The 25895-nt window shown below is 44.1% G+C and overlaps 1 protein-coding gene across 3 annotated transcripts in view; it reads left to right on the top strand.

Annotated features, from left to right (window-relative positions):
- The window catches only part of NBEAL2 (neurobeachin like 2), a 408006-nt gene that overhangs the window by 126771 nt on the left and 255340 nt on the right, over positions 1 to 25895 (top strand). For all 3 annotated transcript variants that reach the window (XM_033931896.1, XM_033931894.1, XM_033931895.1), the window contains exons 3-4: positions 46 to 213; positions 23409 to 23490. In XM_033931896.1, coding sequence (XP_033787787.1) covers positions 46 to 213; positions 23409 to 23490 — 250 coding nt within the window. The remainder of the gene's footprint in view (positions 1 to 45; positions 214 to 23408; positions 23491 to 25895) is intronic.

Here is a 25895-nt window from a genome sequence, read left to right as displayed (position 1 = left end):
TGAGCCTCTTCACTCACTATGTCTGTATTTTCCTCCCTCAAACAGGCCAGAAGATTCAGCCTCCGAGATCCCGCTGCTGCCTCGTGACGTGCTGGACGTGCTAAGCCAGCAGTTGGGACACTGTGTGCACAAGTCGTCCGGCGGCAAGGAGTTGGCTGAGGCAGGCCTTGGCCAGGCCCTCCTAATCATCAAATTTTTCATCATCATCTGCAGGTACCAACTTGCTGGGCTAACTCAGTAGTTTGAATTTAGGATGGCTGGATTCTCAGTCTTTCTGGGTTTTTTTTTTATTTTTTTTTTTTGCCTTCTTGCATGAATTTATCAGCATGACAATAAATACAGATCTACTTAATAAACAGACAAAACATTTCTACAGGTAGTATAATGGACTAAACCAGTTTAGAAAAGGATATTCAGCTTTAACACATACATGTATGCATATCAGAAAACTGAAGCTAGTTTACAGATAATGTTAACATCAGCAGCTCTTACTACTATTATTTATTTCTATAGTGCTACCAGATGTACGCAGCACTGTACAGAGTCACATAGAGCTCTATAGAGCTTACAATCTAAACAGACAAGACAATCAGGATGTCATGGATACAGTTAAGGGGAACGGTTAATCTGCTGGCTGGGATGGAGGGCAGAGGGAAGTACAGGACAATCAAGCCATTGTGACATCATTGATAAGGTTGGCTCTTATTGGTGGAATGAGACATTATGACATCAGAGGAGTACGGTTATGGATTGAAGGCGATATCAAAAAGGAAGGATTTCAGTCTGCTTTTAAAGAAGGGAAGGGGCTTTCTGTTTTTAACGTTTTGAGATCGGTAGTCAGCAGGGGAAAGGAAAGTGATTGGGACTTGTCTACCGCCTTTTTGCAGTTTACATCCACACACTCAAAGCAATTTACATATGTATAGGTACTTCAAGCATTTTCCCTGTCTGTCCCGGTTGGGCTCACAATCTGTCTAATGTACCTGGGGCGGTGGAGGATTAATTGACTCGCCCAGGGTCACAAGGAGCAACACAGGGTTTGAATCCACAACCTCAGGGTGCCGAGGTTGTAGCTCTAACCATTACGCCACGCTCTCCACCGGCTTGGGCGCCTAAAATAAAAGTGGCGCCATTTTTTAGAGACTCCGAGCCAAAATGCGCAATCTTACAAGACACGCTGGAGAATCTCGCTGTTGGCGCGCTCCGTTTCTCTGCACTGTGCTTGTTGCTGTTGCCCTCTCTAGGTGGGTCACGCTAACAGCAGGTAAAGAGGGTAAGCCAGGGATTTGATGCAGCGCCTTTCTGTAGTACGACCAAAGTGGTTTACATTTATTACATGCAGGTAACTTTCTCTGTCCATAGTGGGCTCGCATTCTACTATTATTTTTTTTTTTTTTTAATGTACCCGGGGCAGTGGAAGGGGCAGTTCTCCAGATTCTAAGCTCACTGCACCAACCCCTTCACATTGTACTAGGCAGCTGCTCTCAGCAGTATCCTTGCACCGAATTAGGTGGCTTGAGTGAGAGGGGGTTGATGGGCTTTTTGGCACGGAGGAATGGTGACCTCGGAGAGGAAGTGCTAATGCCTGTCTCGGGGAGCAGCAGCGGCTGCCTCCTGGCTTTCTTTTCTCATGGTCAGAATTTTGGGCATCCTCATGAATTATGATCGTATTCAGAGTGCATGGAAACGGATGCAAAAATAAATCTGTGTACCAAATAAAAGCACCTCGGCGTAAAAGCTAAATCAATGTCGTGCACGGGAAACCTTGTCAAAAACGAGCCACAGATTTTGTCTGTTTATGAAAATTTTAGGTGTCCTCATAGACAATAAATTAACATTTCGACCTCAAATAAGCGCCTTAGTTAAAAATTGTTTTTATAAATTGAGAATGATCCGATCATTAGCCCCCCTTCTCGACATTAGTTCTCTCAATATTCTGATACATTCACTCGTTATATCGAAATTAGATTACTGTAACTCACTTTTAAAAGGAATATATCATAAAGACTTAAAACGTTTGCAGTTGATTCAAAATACTGCTATTAAAATAATTTCAGGAGCAAAGAAGTATGATCATGTAACCCCTCTTCTTCAAAATGTCCATTGGTTGCCAGTCTCACAAAGAGTAACATATAAAATTGCCCTTTTAACATTCGGAACTCTGCAGTCAAATGCCCCAACCTTCATAGACAGATTACTGATTCCATACGATCCACCAAGATCCTTAAGGTCTATATCTCAATTTAACCTCAACATTCCTTCCCTAAAAAATATTGGCACACGCCGTACCTCAATTTTTTCAGTTACAGCCCCTACAATCTGGAACACTCTTCCACTATATTTAAAAATGGAAAAAAAACTTAAAAAAATTTAAAAGCAACTTAAAATGTTTCCTTTTTAATGAAGCTTTTAACTGAAAAAAAAAAAAAAAAGAGGCTCATTTTAGAGATTAAATAATTAATATTTGTTTTTAACTTATAACCCTCCCCCTAATTCCTTTCGTGTTTACCTTAAATGTTGCTTATTTTTATTTTATCAATTGTATTTCTTACCCCCTTTACCAATCGTGTCTATTGCATGTCTGTCTATAATTACCTAATACGTCAGCCATGTTGATCTTAAAAAGTTTGTATTAAATGTTTTATTACTTTTTTCTGTAAAGTTATTTTTATTCTGTACAACGCTTTGAAGAAACGAAAAAGCGTTTAATCAAAAATTGAATAAACTATAAACTATGAATACCTCAGAAATGCCTTACTGGGTCAGACCCAAGGGCCCTCAACCCAGCGTCCTGTCTCCAGGTCACAAGTACCTGGCAGAAGCCAAAGACGGATCCATTCCTGGCTAACAATGGATTCTGGGCTTTTTCTTCAGGAACTTTTTAAATCCAACTTTGTGAAACTGCTCTCGCCACATCTAGGGCAACAAGTTTCATACTAACTGTGGGCTCAGTGAAAAAAAAAAAAATTCTCTAATTTGCATCATGGAATGTCCCTGAAGCCTGCCTGGGTACTTGTTTGCGAGAATAAATTAGCTATTCCCTGTTAACCAGATCCAGCATTAAGAACTTAAGAATATAATATAACATAAGATAAGATACTGGGTCAGACCAATGTTCCATCTAGCCCAATATCCTGTTTTCACAGTGGCCAATCCAGATCACAAGTACCTGGCAGAAATCCAGGTTAATTTATATCAGTGTTTACAGTGGCATTCCTTTTTTTAAGTATATAAAGTTGTGCTAATTTACTCTAATAAAGTGTGATAATATAAACTGCAGGACTTCAAATCATTCCTTTCATCTAGCTGCTCCCTAAGCCTGGAATAAATTATCTGAGTTTGTCCGTCATGCCCCTTGCCTTCCCTTGTTTAAAAGCAAACTGAAAACCCACCTTTTTGATATAGCCTTCAATCCTTAATCCTGCTTCTCAGCCTTCCAACCCAGCCCGCTGATTAACCATTCCCCTTAACTGTATCCATGACATCCTGTTTGTCTGTCTTGGCTGTTTAGATTGTAAGTTCTTTCGAGCAGGGACTGTTTCTTCTTCTTTGTGACTCTGCAGCGCTGTGTGCACCTGGTAGCACTATAGAAATAATTCATAGTAGTAGTGTGAAGAGTTTCAGTCTTTGCGAATCAGAGCTGAGATTGTGATGTCATAATGCCTCATTCCACCATAAGAGCCAACCTCATCAATGATGTCACAATGGCTTCATTGTCCTGTACTCCCCTCTACCCTCCAACCCAGCCAGCTGATTAGCCGTTCCCCTTAACTGTATCCATGACATCCTGTTTGTCTGTCTTGGCTGTTTATATTGTAAGCTCTTTCGAGCAGGGACTGTTTTCTTCTTCTTTGTGACTGTGTAGCGCTGCATGCATCTGGTAGCACTATAGAAATAATAATAGTAGTAGAATGTTTAACACTGGAAGAAAACAAACCAAGAGCTGGAGTAGCGCCGTAATGACATGGAGTTATTTGGGAAAAGGGCACCTGAGAGTGGGCAGTGTTGGAGTGTACAGGGTATCCAAAATCAGCTAGCATGTGTGGGGGGGGGAGGGGAGTATGCTGCCTATCTAAGATCAGGCATCATGGAGAGGCATGTTTGGGGTTTCGGAGGTTCAGCAGCATAGCAGTATCTGAAATCGGGCAGCATGCGGGGCACATTTGGATTTTCCAAGGTTAGGCTGCACAGGGTGAGGGAGAGGGAGCTGTCTGCAGGCTTTTGGAAGCTAGGCAGCATGACGTGGACTATTTTGGAGTTTGAGTCAGGCAGCAAGGGAGGGTATATGTGACGATATATCTGAGAGTGTGCAGCATGAAGCGGCATGGGCTGGGGTATGTGCACAGAGAGAGGTTTAACCGACAGAAAACAAGGAGGTGTTGATGCCCCTATATAAGTTTATTGTTTACTGAAAGCTTCTATACAACTATTAATGAGTGGGGAGTCAATTCAGAGCGGTTTACATGAGCTTCTATAAAGGTGTTACAATATAGAGTTAGCATTTTCTGAGATGATTTTTAATATACAGTAGACACATTTATACGATAATCAATCATTCTACTTATATACACATATAATGCTAGTATCCTATCAGTGATACAGCAGAGGGAAGGCCGCGAAGCAGCCCTTTTAGAGTGTTGCTGCTGTGCTTGGAGGACTTGGAGCGAAGGTATGTCACACAGTGGGAGGGTCGGTGGGATTCTGCTGTACAGGGGGATGGGAAGGAGGGATAGAAAGATGCTGTACAAAGGGATGGGTGAGAGGGTCGCTGGGGTTCAGTTGCACAAGGGGATGGGAGGTAGGGATAGAAAGATGCTGCACAAGGGGATGGGTGAGAGGGTTGGTGGGGTTCTGTTGCACAGGGGGATGGGAGGGAGGGATAGAAAGATGCTGCACAAGGGGATGGGTGAGAGGGTCGGTGGGGTTCGGCTGTACAGGGGGATGGGAGGGAGGGATAGAAAGATGCTGCACAAGAGGATGGGTGAGAGGGTCAGTGGGGTTCTGCTGCACAGGGGGATGGGAGGTAGGGATAGAAAGATGCTGCACAAGGGGATGGGTGAGAGGTTCGGTGGGGTTCTGTTGCAGGGGATGGGAGGGAGGGATAGAAAGATGCTGCACAAGGGGATGGGTGAGAGGGTCGGTGGGGTTCGGCTGTACAGGGGGATGGAAGGGAGGGATAGAAAGATGCTGCACAAGGGGATGGGTGAGAGGTTCGGTGGGGTTCTGTTGCAGGGGATGGGAGGGAGGGATAGAAAGATGCTGCACAAGGGGATGGGTGAGAGGGTCGGTGGGGTTCGGCTGTACAGGGGGATGGAAGGGAGGGATAGAAAGATGCTGCACAAGGGGATGGGTGAGAGGGTCGGTGGGGTTCTGCTGCACAGGGGAATGGGAGGGAGGGATAGAAAGATGCTGCACAAGAGGATGGGTGAGAGGGTCGGTGGGGTTCTGCTGCACAGGGGGATGGGAGGTAGGGATAGAAAGATGCTGCACAAGAGGATGGGTGAGAGGGTCGGTGGGGTTCTGCTGCACAGGGGGATGGGAGGTAGGGATAGAAAGATGCTGCACAAGAGGATGGGTGAGAGGGTCGGTGGGGTTCTGCTGCACAGGGGGATGGGAGGTAGGGATAGAAAGATGCTGCACAAGGGGATGGGTGAGAGGGTCGTTGAGGTTCTGCACAGGGGAATGGGAGGGAGGATAGAAAGATGCTGCACAAGGGGATGGGTGAGTGGGTCGGTGGGGTTCGGCTGCACAGGGGGATGGGTGAGAGGGGAGGAAAGATGCTACACATTGGGGGGGGGAGAGAAAGAAAAGAGGAAGAATTGGGGTGGAGGAGAGGAAGAAAGAGATGAGTATTGTACATGAAAAGAATAAGACATCCCCAAAAAATAATCCCTAGTGCATTTTTTGGACCCAAAATTAATATAAGACCCTGTTTAATTTTCAAGGAAACACGGTAGTACACTTGTGATGAAAAATGTGAGCCCACCAATCCTACTGTATTGACATATAGGTGACCCCTGCAGGCATAAGGGCTGTTGGGGTGGTATACAGTTGGGTACAGTAGGTTTTGGGTGGGTTTTGAAGGGCTCACCATAAAATGTAAGGGGATCCTTTATGAGAGTTCACTGTGGTGCCCCCCACTGCTCTGCTGGGATGTCTGTGTGGCCAGTCTAGTACAAATGCTGGCCCCTCCTACATCCCAAATGGCTTGTTTTGTGCGTTTTTCATCTGGATGGTTGCACTAAGGGCGAACATATCTAGAAAATGACCATTTTGGGGAAAAAAATGATGTTTTTCTGGTTTAAAAATGGCCATTTTCTCTATTGGATATTTGGCTGTTTTTCCCAAAACGTCCAAAATCGAATTTAGACATCCTATTGGAAATGTCCCTCCACACGTTCTCAGAAACAATTGCCTGGCGTTCTCCATACGATGACATCTATATTTGATTTTAAGAAGCAGTTGAAAATGCAGGTATTTGTACAGGCCTGTAAATAATGTTGTTATGGATTTAAGTTAGGCATCAGTGTTACTAAAGTTTGGTCTTGGATTTATTTGTGTATGATGTGCTTCTAACCCATCTGGGTGATAAGCAGGATATAAATAAATAGCTGATGGGCTGGTAGGACAACATCTAGAACAGATGCCGTTTGAGACCACTTGGCTGTGTTGGGGGACTTGGAAGAGGAAGGGCCTGCAAGAGTGACTCCTTCCAGCATTGGGGGGTAGAGAAATCCCCTTTGCAGACTAGAACTCCAAGGGGAATTCCTTCTGAAAGCAAAAGCCAGTTGGGTAACACTCTATAAAAGAAGTCGGCCTACCCCTGTGATAGAGACATTCAAATACCTTAGTGGAATAAACAAAAAAAAAATAAGAAGCCAACCTTTTTTAGTGGCAGGAAAATTCTGGAACAAGAGGCTGTACTACCAAACTCAAAAGGAACAGAAGAGAATACAGTATTTCTTCATAAATATGGTGGCGGACTGATGGCATGGCCTCCCTGGCTGAGGTGGTGGAGACAAAAAAACTGGTAAAAGATTTCAGGGAAGCCTGGGATGAGTGCAGATAGCTCTCTAGATGCAAAGAAGGGAGGGAAAAAGAAGGGGTGAACTGGGGCATGCTGCACTATAGCAGGAGATTCATTTGACAGACTAGATGGGCCTTCTGGTTAGGATGCCCAATATGGCTGCATGTCTAGAGAGAAGGAGCTAGACTTTGTTTACCCTGTTGGCGTACAGGGAAATGCAATTCTGATTTTCTCTCTAAGCTCTATAAGAGGCATCTCCCAGTGTGACACTGGTAAAACAAAAATTGGCCCGGTTTGGCTCCTTGGCCATGGAACTACCCAACTCAAATTGCTTATCTGTTATCAGATGCTATGTTTCCATGGTGGGTATAGGGCTGACACATTTGCATCCCGTGTACTCGAGTCTCCTAATTCTAATTACATACGGACTACGCAGTCTTTGAACCGTGACCCTAACAAGAGTTTGTGCTTGAATAAACAAACCACACCAAAGAGTGCAGTCTAGTGAAAACCGGCTTCCTCCTGTAATTCGGTTTTCAGCTGTTATTAATAGCTTGCTGGTAGACTGTGTGGGGTCAGAGTATTCTACTACAGTCTTAAGAGGGTGTAAACAGGAGTCTGTCTCTGATGGATGCTATATAGGCTGGTGTTTGTTTTCCAGTTCACACCTGGACACTAGCAGCCCTGCTTTTCTAGGGCAAATGATCGCTCCATGGACAAGCAGGATGAGACGGTCACACCTTGGTGGTGATGTCATCCAATGGGCTCAAAAAGTGGTATAGCTGACTTATCCTGCTGTCTATGGAGAACCCCCGTTACAGGTAAGTAACTGTACTATACTGTATACTGTATCACTTCTCTGAACTCTTTTTTTTTTTTTAGATTGTAAAACCGCTTAGATCTAATAGCAAATGTGAAATATTATTATTATAACAGGAAGAAAGAGAGAACTTCAGATTGGGTGTTCAAAAGCTAGGGTGTGACAGCAATGTCTAGCAAAAAAAGTGGTTGCTGGTATCCTAAAGATTGCTACTTACAGTTTCCATTTTCAGAGGTTTCCATCAGTGGACTAAAGAATCTGACAATCTGCGTGGTATCACTGGCGTGTGGATGCTATAGAGCCTATGGCGACACCAGGAAATATTTCTTCACCGAGAGAGTGGTTGATCCTTGGAACGAGCTCCCGGTGCAGGTGATCGAGGCAAACAGCGTGCAAGAATTTAAGAGCAAATGGGATGCCCATGTGGGATCCCTTAGAGGGTTAAGCCAAGGGAACCTCTCACCAGGAGTGGGATCCCTAGGATAGTAGACTTGGGGGTGGGTCAGTAGAGTGGGCAGACCTGATGGGCTATGGCCCTTATCTGCCGTCATCTTCTATGTTTCTATTTAATCGCTTGCCTTTACCACTCGGTAGCCTAGGATCATCTGTGTTTACCTCATGCCTTTGCCGGTTCTATTATTGTTTTGGCCTCCCATGGGAGGCTGTTCTGTTGCATTGACCATGGTTTCTGTGAAGAAATGTTTCCTCCTGCTTCTCTTGAGTTTACCCACCTCGTGATACAGCAACAGCATAAACTCTCAATCAAGAAGTGTGGAAAAGAGAAAATCGGAGAAACCGTGTGTAAGTCCCTCTCTTCCCAGCACTGGTTGAGGGAGGTCTAGGTGAGCCCTTTTAATGAGGGTTGTAAGAGTGAAAAGATTGGACCCCTTTTGGAGAGGAAGCCAGAAGCAGATGAAAGGAATTCCCTTCACATACTGATTTAGGAGTTTCCATATTTACCAAGGCAAACTAAGGTGCATTGATTTTCCCATCGGGGCAGGTGTATGTGTATACATTGTTCATCCTCCTTATACTGAGCTGAACACATCCAAAATACATTTGTACCTTAATTATGATGATTTTTATATTAATTAAGTTATAAATTATAAAAATTTTAAAAAGTTCACATATAAAAATTTTTTTTAATGCATTAGATCAGGTTTTTGGCCAATAATTGAATTGCGGAGTATCCACTCGGACTTTAACTACACTGACAGTGTAGACTGAGCGTAGAACTCCTAAACTCTGAGGCCTTTTTCTGAATCAATTAAGCTGTCAGTCATATGATATAAAGACTAATGTGATCACTGAGTATTGACCCTAGACCGCCCTAGAGTGGATTACTTGTTATTAGGTGTATACTACCTTAATTATGAGACATTCCCTGCCCCCTTCCTTTTGGTTCAGATTGTCATGCTGTTTTCTCAGTTTGGTTGAATTTGTTGGGTAACATCCCACTGAGTTAAGTTGTCAAACTGGGGTATTTGCTTTTGGCCCACCAGTACACGATCAGGAGTACTTCTGCGGTCTCGGTGTCGGTGTTTTCTCTGTTCACTGTTCCCATATCTCTTTGAGACAGTTTCTCAGGACACCCTCTGTGCTCTGGTCATTTGCTTATTGCACAGTTCAGAAGAAAGTGAGAAGATGGGACTTTACCTGAACATCAAGAAGACCAAAATCATGACTACTGCCAACAAGAAAGTCCACATAAAGATCAACAATGAAGAAATAGAAGTGGTTGCCAGCTTCATTTTCCTTTGGTACCTCATTGATCACAGTAGCGGTTCGACAGCAGAGATCAAGCATTGCACTGGGGCTTGCAGTCATGGTGAGCATGGACCAAATATGGAAGTGGAAGGACAACTCAGTCACTATTGAACAGACTGATCACTGCCATTGTGTTCCCAATCACAATGTATGCGAGACATGAGCACTCATGAAAGCAGATAGCAGAAAAATTGACGCCTTTATGCTGTGGTGCTAGAGAAGACGTCTACAAATCTCATGATCAGCTATGATCACCAACAAAGATGTTCTTGATCATATAAACCCAGAGTTGTTCCTGGAAGGCAAGATTACCAGATGGAAACTGACCTACTTTGGACATGTGACCAGGACAAATTCACAAATGGAGGTGTTACTTGGAATGGTCAGTGGTAAAAGGAAGAAGGAGAGACCAAAGGCCCGTTGGCTGGATATCATCAAAAATGGCATGGGAGTGAACATCAAGCAATTGAAAGAAGCCGTGGAAAATAGGGAATCATGGCGAGGACTGGCCTACAAAGCATCCAAGGGTCAGACACAATTGAATGGATAGTAGTAGTATAATGCAGTGTTTTTCAACCTTTTTACACCTATGGACCGGCAGAAATAAAAGAATTATTCCGTGGACCGGCGGTTGAAGAACACTGGGCTAAGTCGTGGGCCAGACCCCACCCACCTCTACCCAATCTCCACCCCAGACCCCACCCCAATAATAGTACTAATTGCACCTTGCACGTCCCGTGCCTCATCTGGAAACCTTCCCTCTTACGTTGCAACGTCAGAGAGAAGGCTTCCGGTTCAGGCGCAGGATGCCTGTAGGAGCCGCTGCCCGTGGCTTTGTGCACCGAATCAGTGAGGAAGAGGGAGCTGGATCAAAGATAACGCCGCATCGATCTCACCGTGGACTGGCGGTTGAAGAACACTGTTTTGGGCCTGATGCACGTGCTAGCCCTGTGAAATTTCTGTGGACCGGCACTGGTCCATGGACCGATGGTTGAAGAACACTGGTATAATGTATATACATGAGAATGGTAGTAATATATGCAAATTTTTGTCATACATATTCATTACAACCAATACTTAAGCACCACCGGGACTTATCAGAAATTTATTAATAACTTCACTCAATAATTAAATTAAACATTCAAACAAAGAAGCTAATTACATACTTATTTCAAAATGTTTCACCATTTATTAAATCATTTTATTAAATACTCAGTCTATAAATACTATTAAATGAGTTATATAATCTACACACAAATCACAGTTAAACAGAGTCTTCCCCCCCCCCCCCCCAATTTATTCAAACCATTAAAACATTCCATTTAAAAATTTCATGAAATGTTCACCCATACAAATTGGTATTTATTAATTTATTTAACCCGTCCTCCCAAAGGAGCCCAGAACGGGTTACAAAGGTACATTCACAGTATAGAACAGGGGTAGGGAACTCCGGTCCTCGAGAGCCGTATTCCAGTCGGGTTTTCAGGATTTCCCCACTGAATATACATTGAAAGCAGTGCATGCAAATAGATCTCATGCATATTCACTGGGGAAATCCTGAAAACTCGACTGGAATACGGCTCTCGAGGACCGGAGTTCCCTACCCCCTGGTATAGAAGGACAAAATTATTGAAAGACATTTTTGGCAGACATAGCTTAGATGAATTTGCGGCATTCGTAGAAGATATTACACTTCTCCCTCCGTATTCACGGTTTCAGCATTTGCTGTTTCGATTATTCACGGTTTTTTAGCTTGCTGGCTCCTCCCTCCAAATTACATCAGCTTGCATAGGGAAATCACTGATTCCATGCATTTACAGAGAAAATCACCGATTCCCAGCACTTTGTTCACTGTGTTTTGCCTCTCCTTCAGGAACAGGCCAGGACTCCCATCATGTTATTCGTGGTTTCACCATATTCACTATGGTTTTTAACAGAAAAGAGCGAATAACATATGAAAAAATTATTCGCGGTTTTCTGTATTTGTGGTTCTGTTAATCCCCCTATCACAGCGAATATGGAAGGAGAGGTGTACATGGCACAGTATGGATTTAGGACAGCATTCTCTGTACTAACAGAACATAATTGTACTAAAGTTTTAGTGTTGTAAGCAAGTACATGATTGGTGGTTCCTATCATTGAGTTCGTATGAGCATCGGGAGCAGCGCGGCTCCCCGTGCAGTTTCGTAAAAGAGGAGGATAGTGTCCAGATCATCCACATTAATCAAGCTCGACACAATTCCATGTTTTGCCAGTAGGCGTCTTCAGGAGCTTAATCTGGTCATGGCTCCGTTCCATCTAACAAACTATAATACACAATAACAAAACTCAACCACCCAGCAAATATCACAATAGCGTAATCAACTTTCTTACAGATATTCAAAACTAACATTACCTTGTTATTTATTATGCATAAGATGTGAAGCAGCTCACATGGTCGGGATATCCAAACCAGGATCACATCGCCAGCCTCAGACAGAAGGGAGATTTCTGTTTACTACCCTCATTTCCTGTCATCTATTTATTCACCACAGGTCGTTATTACAATTCACAACCGATGCCAATCTACTTCCTTGTTTAATCCTATTGGCTCAACAGTACCCCATATATAAACCATCCGTTGTTCTTTTCTTAATAATATCTCAGACACAGGGGAGAGTGTGGCGCAGTGGTTAAAGCTACAGCCTCAGCACCCTGAGGTTGTGGGTTCAAACTCACGCTGCTCCTTGTGACCCTGGGCAAGTCACTTAATCCCCCCCATTGCCCCAGGTACATTAGATAGATTGTGAACCCACCGGGACAGACAGGGGAAAATGCTTGAGTACCTGAATAAATTCATGTAAACCCTTCTGAGCTCCCCTGGGAGAACGGTATAGAAAATTGAATGAATTACCCCCCCACTATCCAATTCAACTTGCATCAACACTACAAATCTGAAATCGTGAACCTCATGCTTCTATTGAACCCAATGGGACACCAAAGGCAGGTCAGTTTTCTCCAGCCGAAAATTACTCCTATGTTGAGCAATACAGTACTTAATCTTTTGTTTAGTCTTCCCTAAATACCATCTTTGGCACAGGCAAACAACCCATACACCACTTGACCTGTGTTACAATCAGTTCTATGGACAATAACATGGAAGTGCAATAATATGGTATCCTGAAAACCTGATCTTTTCTGACCCTCGAGGACTCGGAGTGAACACAACTGCTTTACCCAGTGCTGGATCTTCAATTTCTTCTTGCTACTTAGCTCACTACCTTTTCTCCCACATTACTGGAAGTCTCTACTCCAGTTTATTCTCTGGTGGACCATCTGACCTTATTCTTAACTCTAGGATTATAAGAGGGGAGAAATGTTTTTTTATTGGAAATAGCACCCCCGGGGCACATTGCTGTAGACCTTCAATTGGAGCTCCCTGACACTTTTCTCTCTTTCATCGCCCAGCTGCTCCAGCGGTAGCCCTCTAACTGAAGGTCACAGACCTTGGCGGCCCTATCCAAATAGACCTTTAGGTTAGAGAATGACACGGAGACAAATTTTTCCCCTTCCCCGCGGATACTTATTTTCCCATTCCCGCAAGTTCTTTTCCTGTCCCCGCCCCATTCCTGCAAGCTCTGCCCTCATTTGCACAAGCCTCGAGACACTTTAAAATCATAAGTAGCAACATTCTAGAGCTCAGATGTCATAATGCCTCATTCCACCAATGTCTAAGCTCCGTCCTCGTCTGCACAAGCCTCAAACACTTCATAAGTAGCAACATTCTAGAGTTCAGATTGTGATGTCATAATGCCTCATTCCACCAATGCCTAAGCTCCGTCCTCATCTGCACAAGTCTCAAACACTTTAAAATCATAAGTAGCAACATTCTAGAGCTCAGATTGTGATGTCATAATGCCTCATTCCACCAATGCCTAAGCTCCGTCCTCATCTGCACAAGCCTCCAACACTTTAAAATCATAAGTAGCAACATTCTAGAGCTCAGATTGTGATGTCATAATGCCTCATTCCACCAATACCTCAGCTCCATCCTCATCTGAACTAGCCTCAAACACTTAAAATCATAATTGTTCGAGGCTTGTGCAGTTAAGGTAGAGCTTACAGGAATGGGACAGGGACAGCGACAAAATTCGCGGGGACGGGGAAATTGAGTTTCTGTGGGGACGGGGACAAATTGTCACTGTTGCATGATGGCCCTCTCTCCTCCTGGGGCTGTGGGTTTATTCTCAGTAGCCGTCCTAAGCTCTAGCCAATTTGAAGAGGAGGAGGAGGAGGAGGATGGCTTGGAAATTGGACCCAGATGTCATGCTTGGTAATACTCAGGTACTGCTTCCAGGCCATGGGGATTAGCCCCAGATTTGTTTTATTTTATTTACCAGAAACCTTCCACCAAGTCCCAGCAGAGAGATACCATTGGAGGGGCTAAATTGAGAGGACATTAGGCTGTGTCCAGTAGTACACGAAGGCTTTTTGAGCATTTGTGTTTATGGCTAGGTTACGTTTTATGTACACGTAGGTACATTTATAACATGTTTGCTGGAAAGTACCTGCATTTACCAGTTCTATATTTTTAACCTTTAGAAAAGAATGGAACATAGGGGATTTTGGGTTGGGGAATATTTTTTATGCTTATTTTGTGCTGACTTTTAACTGTTAGTCTTTGCTAATGTATCCAGAGCAGCTGTTTTCTGAGAGGGGGGGGGGGGGGGGGGGGGGGGGAGAGAAAGTGTAATTAAGTAGACTGCAAGTAAAGCAACCAGTGTATGGCATTATGAATGAATTTAGTAGGCAGTTTGTGACCGTGAAGAAAATTCGGCCTGAAATGAGGTTAGAGAAGCTTGGCATTGGCACATCGGAGGAACTTACATGGTTAATGGCCACAGCTAAAGGTGGATGTTTTGCAAATGAGATACAGCCCTCTCGCTCTCTTACCGTATGATATGAATGTGGTGTAAAAAAAAAAATTATATATTTGATCCTAGTTTATGAAAATTTACTAACCCACCTTTTCTGAATTCGGGTCCATCTTTGGCATTTTTGGGACTCGTACCAGACTTTCTGTTCAGACATCCCAGTCGCAACGGTAGCATGAGACATGCTTAAGCCCACATCTTTTGTAGGGGTGGGGCTAGACTTGTGGGCCAAGCAGAGAGAAGGTGGTTCACACATGAAACTTGGCCTGCATCTAGTGTTTATATTAGAGAATGACACAGGGACAAATTTTTCCCTGTCCCCGTGGGAACTCATTTTCCCATCCCAGCAAGTTCTTTTTCTGTCCCTGCCCCATTCCTGCAAGCTCTGTCGTCATCTGCACAAGCCTCAAACACTTTAAAATCATAAGTAGCAACATTCTAGAGCTCAGATTGTGATGTCATAATGCTTCTTTCCACCATTGCCTAAGCTCCGTCCTCATCTGCACAAGCCTCAAACACTTTAAAATCATAAGTGTTCGAGGCTTGTGCGGTTAAGGCAGAACTCACAGGAATGGGACAGGGACAGCGACAAAACTTGTGGGGACGGGTCGGAGAAATTGAGTTCCTACGGGGACAGGGAAAAATTTGTCCCCATGTCATTCTCTAGTTTATATGCCCTTAAACACTTTTGCCTTTGCCAGGATGATTGAAGAGAAAAACTTGGAATTAACAGGCTAGCAGTGTTAAAGCCAAGTGCAATGTCTGCCATGCTTACCTTCTCCCAGTGCACCACCGGTGCTAGGTTGACTGTTATGCAGCGAGGTTTACCCTCCCCACATCCTGAAGATCTTCCATATGGTCAGGAAATAGGGGTTCCCTCCAGGCAGCTTCTGTTGTGCAACACTTGGTTCCCTTTTCTTTTAGTCACTTGCTCCTTCTCAGCTGCATTTGGGGGGGGGGGATATGTGTTTTCTTTTACTTGTTGTTGCTTCCACCCAAAAAAATTTGCCACAGTGGAGCTGGGCAAGGTATATGTTCTATGATTTAACTATGGTGTGGGGAGTGTGTGGCATAATGGTTAGAGCTACAGCCTCAGCACCCTGAGGTTGTGGGTTCAAATCTGACGCTGCTCCTTGTGAAAATAATTTTTTATTTGATTCAGCCTATTGAATCGATTTTCCTACCCAATTGGGTGTTTTTGGGTTTTTTTTTCCCAAACATCCTAGTGGCTTTATTTTACCCCCTTTGCCCTCTCCTACCCACACTGGTCGTGAGGTGTAAACAAAATAAACATAAAAGACTTTTCCTCTCTCTGTTAAATCCTAGCTCACATTCACAGTCTAACACCAGCTCTGGAAGGATATACATTTCAAATCTGACATATTGTAATCACAAAACAGAAAATAAAATTATTTTTCCTACCTTTTGTTGTCTGGTCATTTTTCAAATCATGTTGGTCCCAGGCTCTGGTTGTCTTCTGATCAGGCTCTCCTTCTTTCTTCTTTTTCTGTGCTAACCATCCATCTTCCATCTCTGTCCTCCTCTTCTGTTTCCCTTTCTTCCCCCAGAGGTCTGGCATCTTTCCTTTTTTCATCTCCATCCCCCCGCAGCTGCAGCGATGGACCCCACCATCCACATATCCACCATCTCTCCTTTTCTCAACTACCCTTTCATCCAGCATCTCTTTTCTGTGTCCCTGTCCCTATTCTCCTCTCCAGTAGTGTCCCCCTTGTGTCCCTGTTCTTATGCTCCCTCCATGCCCAGCATCTTATCTCTGTTTCATGTCTCTCCCCATATCCAGCTTCTTCTTTCTCTCTTCCTTACCTCCTTGTCACCTTTCCTAGGTACAGGCTTTCTCCTACTATCTCTCCTGCCATCTTGCACCCTTCCCACCTACTTTGGAGCAGTATCTGTCTTGTACTCTTCCTCTTGTGGTCTTGCATTTCTCTCTCCTTCTCTCCATTAGTCCAGCACCTCTTCTCTGCTTTCCTCCCCCTCTTTTTGGTTTGGTCTGTCTCTTCCCTTCACTTCACTCCAGGTCTGGCATCTCCCCTCCCCTCTCTTACTCTCTCTTACCCCTTCCTCCTCTTCCCTGGAAGGCCTGGCAGGCATCTCTCAATCTTCAACATACGAGTATAGCAAATGTATTATACTGCCCTCCCCCCCCGCGAAGGCCTGCCTCCCTGCTGCAAAGGCCTGCTCCCTTGCAAGCCTGCATGTTCCCCTAGTTTCCCTTTTACCTTAAGCTAATACGACAGCCTGCAGGATCACCGGTGCTATAGCAATCCCTACAGCTGCCGTTGTTCTCAGCAGCACATTTCCTCTGCCGCAATCCTGACCCTGACGTCAGAGAAGGTGCGGGACCGTAGCAGAGAGAACGTGCCGCTGAGGATGATGGGTAGCTGCAAGGATCACTACAGCACTGGTGATCCTGCAGGCTGCCGTATTAGCTTAAGGTAAGAGTGGGGAAGCTGGGGGAACATGCAGGCCTTTCCGACTGACCCTCCCCCCTCAAGCAGGAGCGGCAGTGGACGGCCAACAAGAGGTAGCGCTGCCACTCCTGCTTTAGGAAAGCATGGTGAGAAGGGTCGGTCATCGAATTGGGAGGCCGATTTAAAAAAAAAAAAAATTGAATCGATTCGAATCGGGCAGCACTAGTATGAGCCCACCAGGACACATGGGGAAAAATGCTTGCGTACCTGAATATAAACCATTTAGGCCGAGAAAGCCGAACTACTAAACGAATACTTCTGCTCAGTCTTTACCTGCGAGGCGCCGGGGTCCGGTCCACAATTGCAAGCAAGGCAAAGCTCAGAAGACCTGTTCTGGAATTTCGAGATTACACCCAGCAGCGTCTACTGCGAACTATCAAGACTCAAAGTGAACAAAGCCATGGGACCGGACAATCTACACCCCAGGGTGCTTAGAGAGCTGTGTGATGTCCTGGCGGAGCCATTTTCTGTGCTCTTCAATCTTTCCTTGAGGGCGGGAAGAGTCCCCTTGGACTGGAAAACAGCCAATGTAATCCCACTCCACAAAAAGGGCTGCAGGACAGAGGCTGAGAATTACAGACCGGTGAGTCTCACATCCATAGTGAGTAAACTCATGGAAACACTAATTAAGCATAAATTAGATACGATCCTGGACGAGAAGAATCTAAGGGATCCCCGCCAACATGGATTTACCAAGGGCAGGTCCTGCCAATCCAATCTAATTAGTTTCTTTGACTGGATAACAAGGAAACTGGATGTGGGTGAGTCCCTAGACGTTGTTTACTTGGACTTTAGTAAAGCTTTTGATAGCGTCCCGCACCGCAGACTATTGAACAAGATGAAATCAATGGGACTGGGAGAGACATTAACTACATGGGTCAGTGATTGGCTAAACGGTAGACTTCAGAGAGTGGTGGTGAATGGTGCCCCTTCAAAAACGTCAGAGGTGATCAGTGGAGTGCCGCAGGGCTCGGTCTTGGGCCCGATCCTCTTCAACATATTTGTGGGAGATCTGACTCAGGGGCTTCAGGGTAAAATCACATTATTTGCCGATGACGCCAAACTATGCAACATTGTAAGTGAGAACACTTTACCAGATAGTATGACGCAGGACCTACTTCTATTGGAACACTGGTCCTCAACTTGGCAGCTAAACTTTAATGCTAGAAAATGTAAGGTCATGCACCTCGGCAGCAGGAATCCATGCAAAACTTATACACTTAATGGTGAAACCTTAGCTAGGACCAAGGCGGAACGTGATTTGGGGGGTGATCATTAGTAAAGACATGAAGACTGCCAATCAAGTGGAGAAGGCTTTATCAAAGGCAAGACAAATGATGGGTTGTATCCGAAGAAGCTTTATCAGCCGGAAGCCCGAAGTTATTATGCCGTTGTACAGATCCATGGTGAGGCCTCATCTGGAATATTGTGTACAATTCTGGAGGCCACATTACCAAAAAGATGTACTGAGAGTTGAGTCGGTTCAGAGAATGGCCACCAGGATGGTCTCGGGACTCAAAGACCTCCCGGAGGAAAGGCTGAATAAATTGCAGCTATACTCACTCGAAGAACGTAGAGAGAGAGGAGACATGATAGAGACGTTTAAATATATCACCGGCCGTATTGAGGTGGAGGATGATATCTTCTTTTTTAAAGGTCCCTCGGCCACAAGAGGACATCCGCTGAAAATCAGGGGTGGGAAATTTCATGGCGACACCAGGAAGTTCTTCTTCACCGAAAGAATGGTCGATCGTTGGAATGAACTTCCGCTTCAGGTGATTCAGGCCAGCAGCGTGCCGGATTTTAAAAGGAAATGGGATACACATGTGGGATCTCTAGGGAGGTAAAAAATGTAGAGGGGATACACATGTGGTATCTCTAGGGGGGTAAATTCAAGGGGGTGGGGTTGTTAGAGTGGGCAGACTAGATGGGCTATAGCCCTTTTCTGCCGTCATCTTCTATGTTTCTATGTAAGGCTATAAGTGGTATATACATACTAAAAACATTTTAAAATAAATCTTTATTTTTGTATTTTCAAGTGGACTAACAGGTCTCCCACACCTTTTTTTTTTTTTTTAAAGTCAGGTGGCTGAATGTACTCTGGAGAACCTCCAGAGCTTCTCTAGGATTTGGCTGAGTGCTGCAGATCCATGGACACAATGGCTGCATTGTGTCAGGCTCCTCATCCGTCACTTACTTTATGTCATGCTAAAATTAGCATGTATTGCTTTGCTTATTTAAGCAGGTACACCAGAGGTTCCTGGAGCTCCATTAGGGATTAGCCATTATTTATAAGACGAGGAAACAAATTGGGCAGGTGTGAGGGAAGGACTGTGTTTCAGCCCCCCCCCCACCCCCCCTGCTGAGCTAGAAAACAAAGGTTACTGTACTCAGAAAAAGATTTATAAAGCTGCAAAACAAAATATTATCCAAATTAGTAGACATCCACCACATTTGACAAAGTACCTCATGAAAGACTTCTGAGGAAATTAGAGAGTCATGGGATAGGAGGTAATGTCCTATTATTTTAAAATTTTTTTATTTATTTAAAACATTTCTAATCCGCCTTTGTCCATGGCTGCTCACAGTATCACATACACAGTTCAGGTTTGAACATCTTAAAAAGTCACATACATTAAAAAAAAAAATCATAAGATTATATCATCAGAACCTATAGATTATCTCTCAGCCATTCAGCTACTACCATTGCGTCACAATAAAGCAAAACAGATTTAATTACCTGCAAAAGAAGATGACATTCGGAAGATAGAATATTAATTTAAAAAAGCAGGATATTAGCTTAGAAAAGCCTGCACAGATGGGTCTTAAGCAACTTTCCTAAATTGCATTAGATTTTTATAAAACCGTAAGGTACCAGTCAACGTATTCCACATAAATAGTCCAGCTATAGAAAAACATGAATTCTTGGTTCGTACATATCGTAAAATATTCCCCTTTGCTGCGTCTTAGCCAACAATTCTGTGACCTCAACGTCCTTGGCGGAGTGTATAGAGTTAGGCATTTTGCCAAATAATTTGGCGGAATGTCATAAACGCCTTGTTGGACAAGTTTAAAAAAAAAAAATGAATTGGATACGAAACAATATCGGCAACCAAAGCAATCTTTTTATGGATTAAGAACTGGTTGAAAGACAGAAATCAGAGAGTAGGTTTAAATGGTCAGTATTCTCAATGGGAAAGGGGTAAATAGTGGGGTTCCTAAGGGGTCTATGTTGGGACCGCTGCTTTTTAACATATTTATCAATGATCTAGAGATGGGAATAGGCTACAGTGATATAAGGGAGTAAAATGCTGATCTAAAAAAAAAAAGGTGTTAATGCAAAACAACCAACCAATAAAGCACAGCCTGTGTTTATAAATCTATATATATAAAATCGGAGGTATGTATGTGTGTATGTATGTATGTGTGTGTGTATGTGCTGCGATCACGCAAAAACGGCATGACCGATTTGAACGAAACTTGGTATGCAGATCCCTCACTACCTGGGGTGATATGTTGTGGGGGTCTCGCGGCCCACCTGCACACGTGGGCGGAGCTACAAACAGAAAATCAGATTTCACCCATTCATGTCAATGGAAAATATGTAAAAAGCTGCCATTCTCACAGTAATTCAAAAACGGCTTGACCGATTTGAACGAAACTTGGTATTCAGATCCCTCACTACCTGGGGTGATATGTTCTGGGGGTCTCGCGGCCCGCAACTCTATGTTGCTTGCTCAAGGGTGGGTTCACCCAAGAATTTATATGTTCTTGCTCCAGGAGGTGAAACTAAAATTGTTGTTTATAATCACGTTTTGCGTTAGTTGTATTGTATTCATTTTGTCAAATATTTCACATTATAATTTGAATATTGTACTTTTTATTAAGCTGTAAAAAAATAATTTCATTCACCACTATAAAGTATCTTTATTTGAATCCATTTACAGTGTTATTGCTATAATTAAATACCCGTGCAACGCCGGGGCATCAGCTAGTATATGATAAAAACCCTTGCACAGATTTCACCCTCTAAAATAGGAAGAAAAGTCCCCCCCTCCCTCCAGTAGTGTAGTGAGGGTGAGTGACGCCCAGGTCCGTAGCACCCCTCCCCCACCCTCTTTGCCTCCCTGCTCCTTCCCGACCTCCCTCCCATCGCACGCGACCTCTCCCCCGTTCCTCTTTAATTTTCCCAGCACGAGCAGCATCACGAACTTGCTGCCCGCGTCGTGTCGGCTCTCCCTCTGACGTCACGTCCTAGGTGCGGAACTCGGAAGCGACGTCGGAGAGAGCCAACACGGGCAGCAAGCCCGTGATACTGCTCACGCCGGGAAAATTAAAGCGGTACGAGGGAAGGAAAGGAGCAAACGCGTGCGGCCAGGGGGTTCGGGAAGGAGCGGGAGGCGGAGAGGACGGGCGGATGCCTGTGCCTCCACCAAGGCGGCGCCCGGGCCGACTGCCTCCCTCCATCATGCTCTTTTGTGGGTGTACCTCTGAAGGCACTGATCAGTGTTGATGCTCCTCAACATGTTTTCAGCTCAGGTAGCTGCATAGACATGTATTTTTTTAAATTTAGGTCACTCCTTTTTCAGCTGTAACTCAAGATGAGTTATATTCAAGGGTTCGTAATCTAAAGCGCGCGAGGACAAAGGGGCGCCGACAACCGAGCGCGGTCAACTGAGTGTAGGACTTCATTGCGCCGAAGAAAAACCGTATTTTAAAGGGCTCCGACGGGGGGTGTTGGTGGGGAACCCCCCCCCACTTTACTTAATAGAGATCGCGCTGGCGTTGTGGGGGTTTGGGGGGTTGTAACCCCCTTTATTATACTGGAAACGTAACTTTTTCCCTGTTTTTTAGGGAAAAAGTTAAGTTTTCAGTATAATGGGGGGAGGTTACAACCCCCACACACACCCACATGGCAGCGTGAGGCAGCGCAATCCCTATTAAGTAGAGTGGGGGGGTTCCCACCCCCACCCCCCGTCAGAGCCCTTTAAAATACGGGTTTTCTTTGGCGCGATTAAGCCCCGCGCTCAGTTGTCCACGCTCGGTTGTCGGCACGCCTTTGTCCTCGCGCGCCTTTGACCCGTCACCATATTCAAGTACATTACGTATTTCCCTGTCTCTGGAACACTCACAATCTAATTTTTGTACCTGAGGTAATGGAAGGTTAAGTGACTTGCCTGGGAGCACAAGGAGCCACCAGCAGGATTCTCCTTAGGGTTATCAGATTTTTGTCCGTAGAAACCCAGACACCTAGCTCCGCCCTGTTCTGCCTACAGCCCCGCCCCATTCCACCTCTAGCCCTACCCTCACAAAGCCTCATCTTAGGGCTAGATTCACTTACCTGCCCGATCCGTGGCAAGCTGACAAATTCTCAACGTGATGTCATGCAAAAGGGGGCAATCGTTGGCATGCCCCCCCCAATGACCACACGGATCGCTGGAGAGCAACCCTTGAGCATGCGTAGACCATCTTCCTTGACTGTAGATGGTCTGCGCATGCGCTGGCCCCTTTTGTGCCCAGCAGAGCTTTTTTACTTTTACTTCACTGGGTTTTTTTTGCTTCGCGAGCCTGTGGTTTTAACCCGCTTTAAACCCACGGGTTGAAACCACAGGCTCGCACTGCGGGGAAGAGCAGGCAAGTTGGGGCAGAAAGCGTGGCGGCAGAGAGCAGGGCAGTTGTAAAGGACCTAGCGACTGGTCCTCAGCAGTCACTTATTTTTCGCTCATTCGGTGTTCCTTAATTTTTTTTTTTTGTGAATTGCGTCCTTCCTACTTTTGGATGCTTCCCCTGATTTGCATGCGCGGATCGGAATCGGATTGGCACAGAGGTTAACGAATCGGGTCGGAGGAAAATCGGGTCGCGAAGGGGTCGCAAACCGATTGGTACATGATCGGTTTGCTTAGTGAATCTAGTTTTCCGACCTCTGGGCTGCATCTGGAGGGTCTCCGCACATGGGTGGATGCATGTAACATCATTCACGCATGCACAGAACCCTTCCGGATGCAGTAGGGAGGTCGGGGCTTTCCAAAACCCGGACAAATTACCAGGTTTTGGAAAGTCTGTCCAGGTACCCAGACAGTCCTCTAAAAATAGGTTTTTCCTGGACGTCTTGTAACCCTAATTCTCCTCCCCCTCTGTTCCTCCTTTAAAGGAAGAGGGGTTGGTTGATCTTAATGTGGTTGGTGTTAGGGGTCTGTATCCTCTTTTTAATCAGTGGTCCTAAATCAGACTCGTGTTTTGTTCTGTTCTTAGCCGACTGCTAATTAATTCAAATGCTTTGCAAAGTTGTCAAGTAAAGGCTCAGAGGGTGTGGGGGTAAAGCCTAAAAACTGCTCTTAGAATGGCGGCCATGTCCTAAATATGTACCTTTCGTTTTGCTTTTTCCACAGGAACTTGGAAAATGTGGAAGGCGACAGGGCATTGATTTTTGTCCATGAGGTGACGAACCTTCTGGGTGCTTGTATAAGAAGGGTGAGTCTGTGTTTTTGCTGCTCGTTCCTGAGGCATTTTGTGCTGATTTCTTTATGGTAGCATAGGCTATGCTCTTACAGAGCCTTGGCCCAGGCCCAGATAGAGTGGCATAATTTTGGCTCACTCCACCAAAACCTGGCAGCCAGACTTAAACACTCAATAAAATTGGGAGTAAAATAATAAATACACTAATTCTCCAAAACATTCAAAAGATTTATATATATATATATATATATATATATATATATATATATATATATATATATATATATATGAGAATTATTATAAATATAAATATATATAATTGTGCTCAGTGAAAGCCATATAAACTTTAGGTATATGAGCTCAGGACTCTACCAGTTTTGGCTTGAATACATCATAGCACCCCTCCCTTCCTACCAATAAACTAGATGTTATTCTTTGTCTAAATAGATTATCAAAATAATTTTTCAAAAAGAATTTTCAAAAAAAGAAGGTGAAGGATACTTATCTTAGCTGGAACAGATGAAATGTCCTGAACTTACAATACTTCAAGTCCAAAGTGCTCAGTTCTCCCCATTCATATCCCCCCCCAAAAAAAAAACCAATGAAAAATAATCCATATAAAAGTCAATCTTGTCCATTAATCCAAAAAAATCACACGCTTCCTCGACACAGAACATGTTTTCCGGGTAGTTTTCAAAAACACAGATTATGTTTCTCCAATAGCTTCTTCAAGAGGAAGATAAATCAATACTATAGAAAAAAAGTATTGCATCAATATCTTCAAATATAAATATCTATGGCATACCAAACAGATTCAAAAAACACTCACATTTTCTCAACAATGAAAAGCTTCACACTGGATAAGTTTCACACTCAGGATTCTGCAGCGACACAACCGCTAAAAGACTTTCAGCTCATCATAACCTCACCCCTTACAACTGCCGATGAGATAACGTACTTCAAACTGATTGGACAAACCCTTGTCAGCAGCCCAAGGGCCATTTCACCGCTTTATTCAACCCTCTAGGGGTTACTGTGTCCCAAGTAAAAATAAATCACTGCTCACAGTTTATCAATTGTAGTGTTATATTGCCACCATGCTTTGTATAAAACTGCCTTAACACCACAAATCTCAAATCAATATCCCGATGATGTTTTTCAAGCCATTGCTCAACAAGGGGAGTGTCTTCTTTCTTATTCCTTATGTAGCTAAGATGTTCTGCTATCCTCAACTTGACAACTTGGCGAGTCTGCCCTATGTATATCACACGAGCATATGATGGCATAGATGACTTGCACTGAATTACAGTCAGTATGGTCATACAGTTCATATTGTTGAGTGGTGTGCGGTATCTGTACACATGTAGTCACAAAGGCATGCTGACAGTAAACATATTTACCACAAGGGCTGTTAGATGGCCATGGAATAAAGGGAGTACTAAAGGAGAACAAAGCCATCGCCGACAAACTGAACACATTTTTTGCGTCTGTATTTACCGAAGAGGATATATCCAATATACCAGAAGCTGACGGGCTATACACAGGAAATGACGACGGGAAACTGACAGGGTCGACGGTCAGCCTAGAACAGGTATGCAGGCAGATTGATAGGCTTGAAAACCATAAATCTCCAGGACCGGACGGCATCCACCCAAGGGTAATCAAGGAACTGAAAGGGTTTATAGCTGAACTGCTTCAACTAATAGCCAATCTGTTGATCAAATCAGGAAATATTCCGAAAGACTGGAAAGTGGCAAATGTTACCTTCAAGAAAGGTTCAAGGGGAGATCTGGGAAACTACAGACCAGTAAGTATGACTTCGGTACCAGGAAAGATGGTAGAGGCACTGATAAAGGACGTACGCAGGTAAGGCTAGACTCAAATAGGGCACTGGTCTTTGATCTAAGGACCGCCGCGTGAGCGGACTACTGGGCACGATGTACCACTGGTCTGACCCAGCAGTGGCATTTCTTATGTTCTTAAGGGTAATGGCCCCGATCCTGATTAATTTGAGAACCCAAAGATTTAGATTTTTTAATCAATTCTCCCAAATTTTGATCCCATTTATGCGCAAAATGGGGTAAATCAGCAAATTCTGGGTGGTATCTTAAAATATCCCAGTGATTTCGAATAACTGTAAGTAATTGTAATGTTTGCTGAATATGAAGGATGAAAGTTAAAGTTCTCTGTTTTTTTTCATTGAGGCTTACAATTTAACCACTCACGATGTACATTGATAGCACGCCTATAGGTAGTCTTTAAACATTTATTAGGGTACCCTCGCCTTTTGAACCTATCTATCATTCATGTGGCTTGAGCTTTAAACTCCTGATCAGAGGAACACAGTCTCTTCAATCAAAATATATTCACTAGAATATATGCTGATACAATATATAATCATATCAACGTTAAATGACATC

This window comes from Geotrypetes seraphini, chromosome 2 (assembly GCF_902459505.1).
Source record: "Geotrypetes seraphini chromosome 2, aGeoSer1.1, whole genome shotgun sequence".
Taxonomy (NCBI): Eukaryota; Metazoa; Chordata; class Amphibia; order Gymnophiona; family Dermophiidae; genus Geotrypetes; species Geotrypetes seraphini.
The sequence above is the reverse complement of the archived record's forward strand: the minus strand, read 5'-3'. Positions and strand labels throughout refer to the sequence as shown.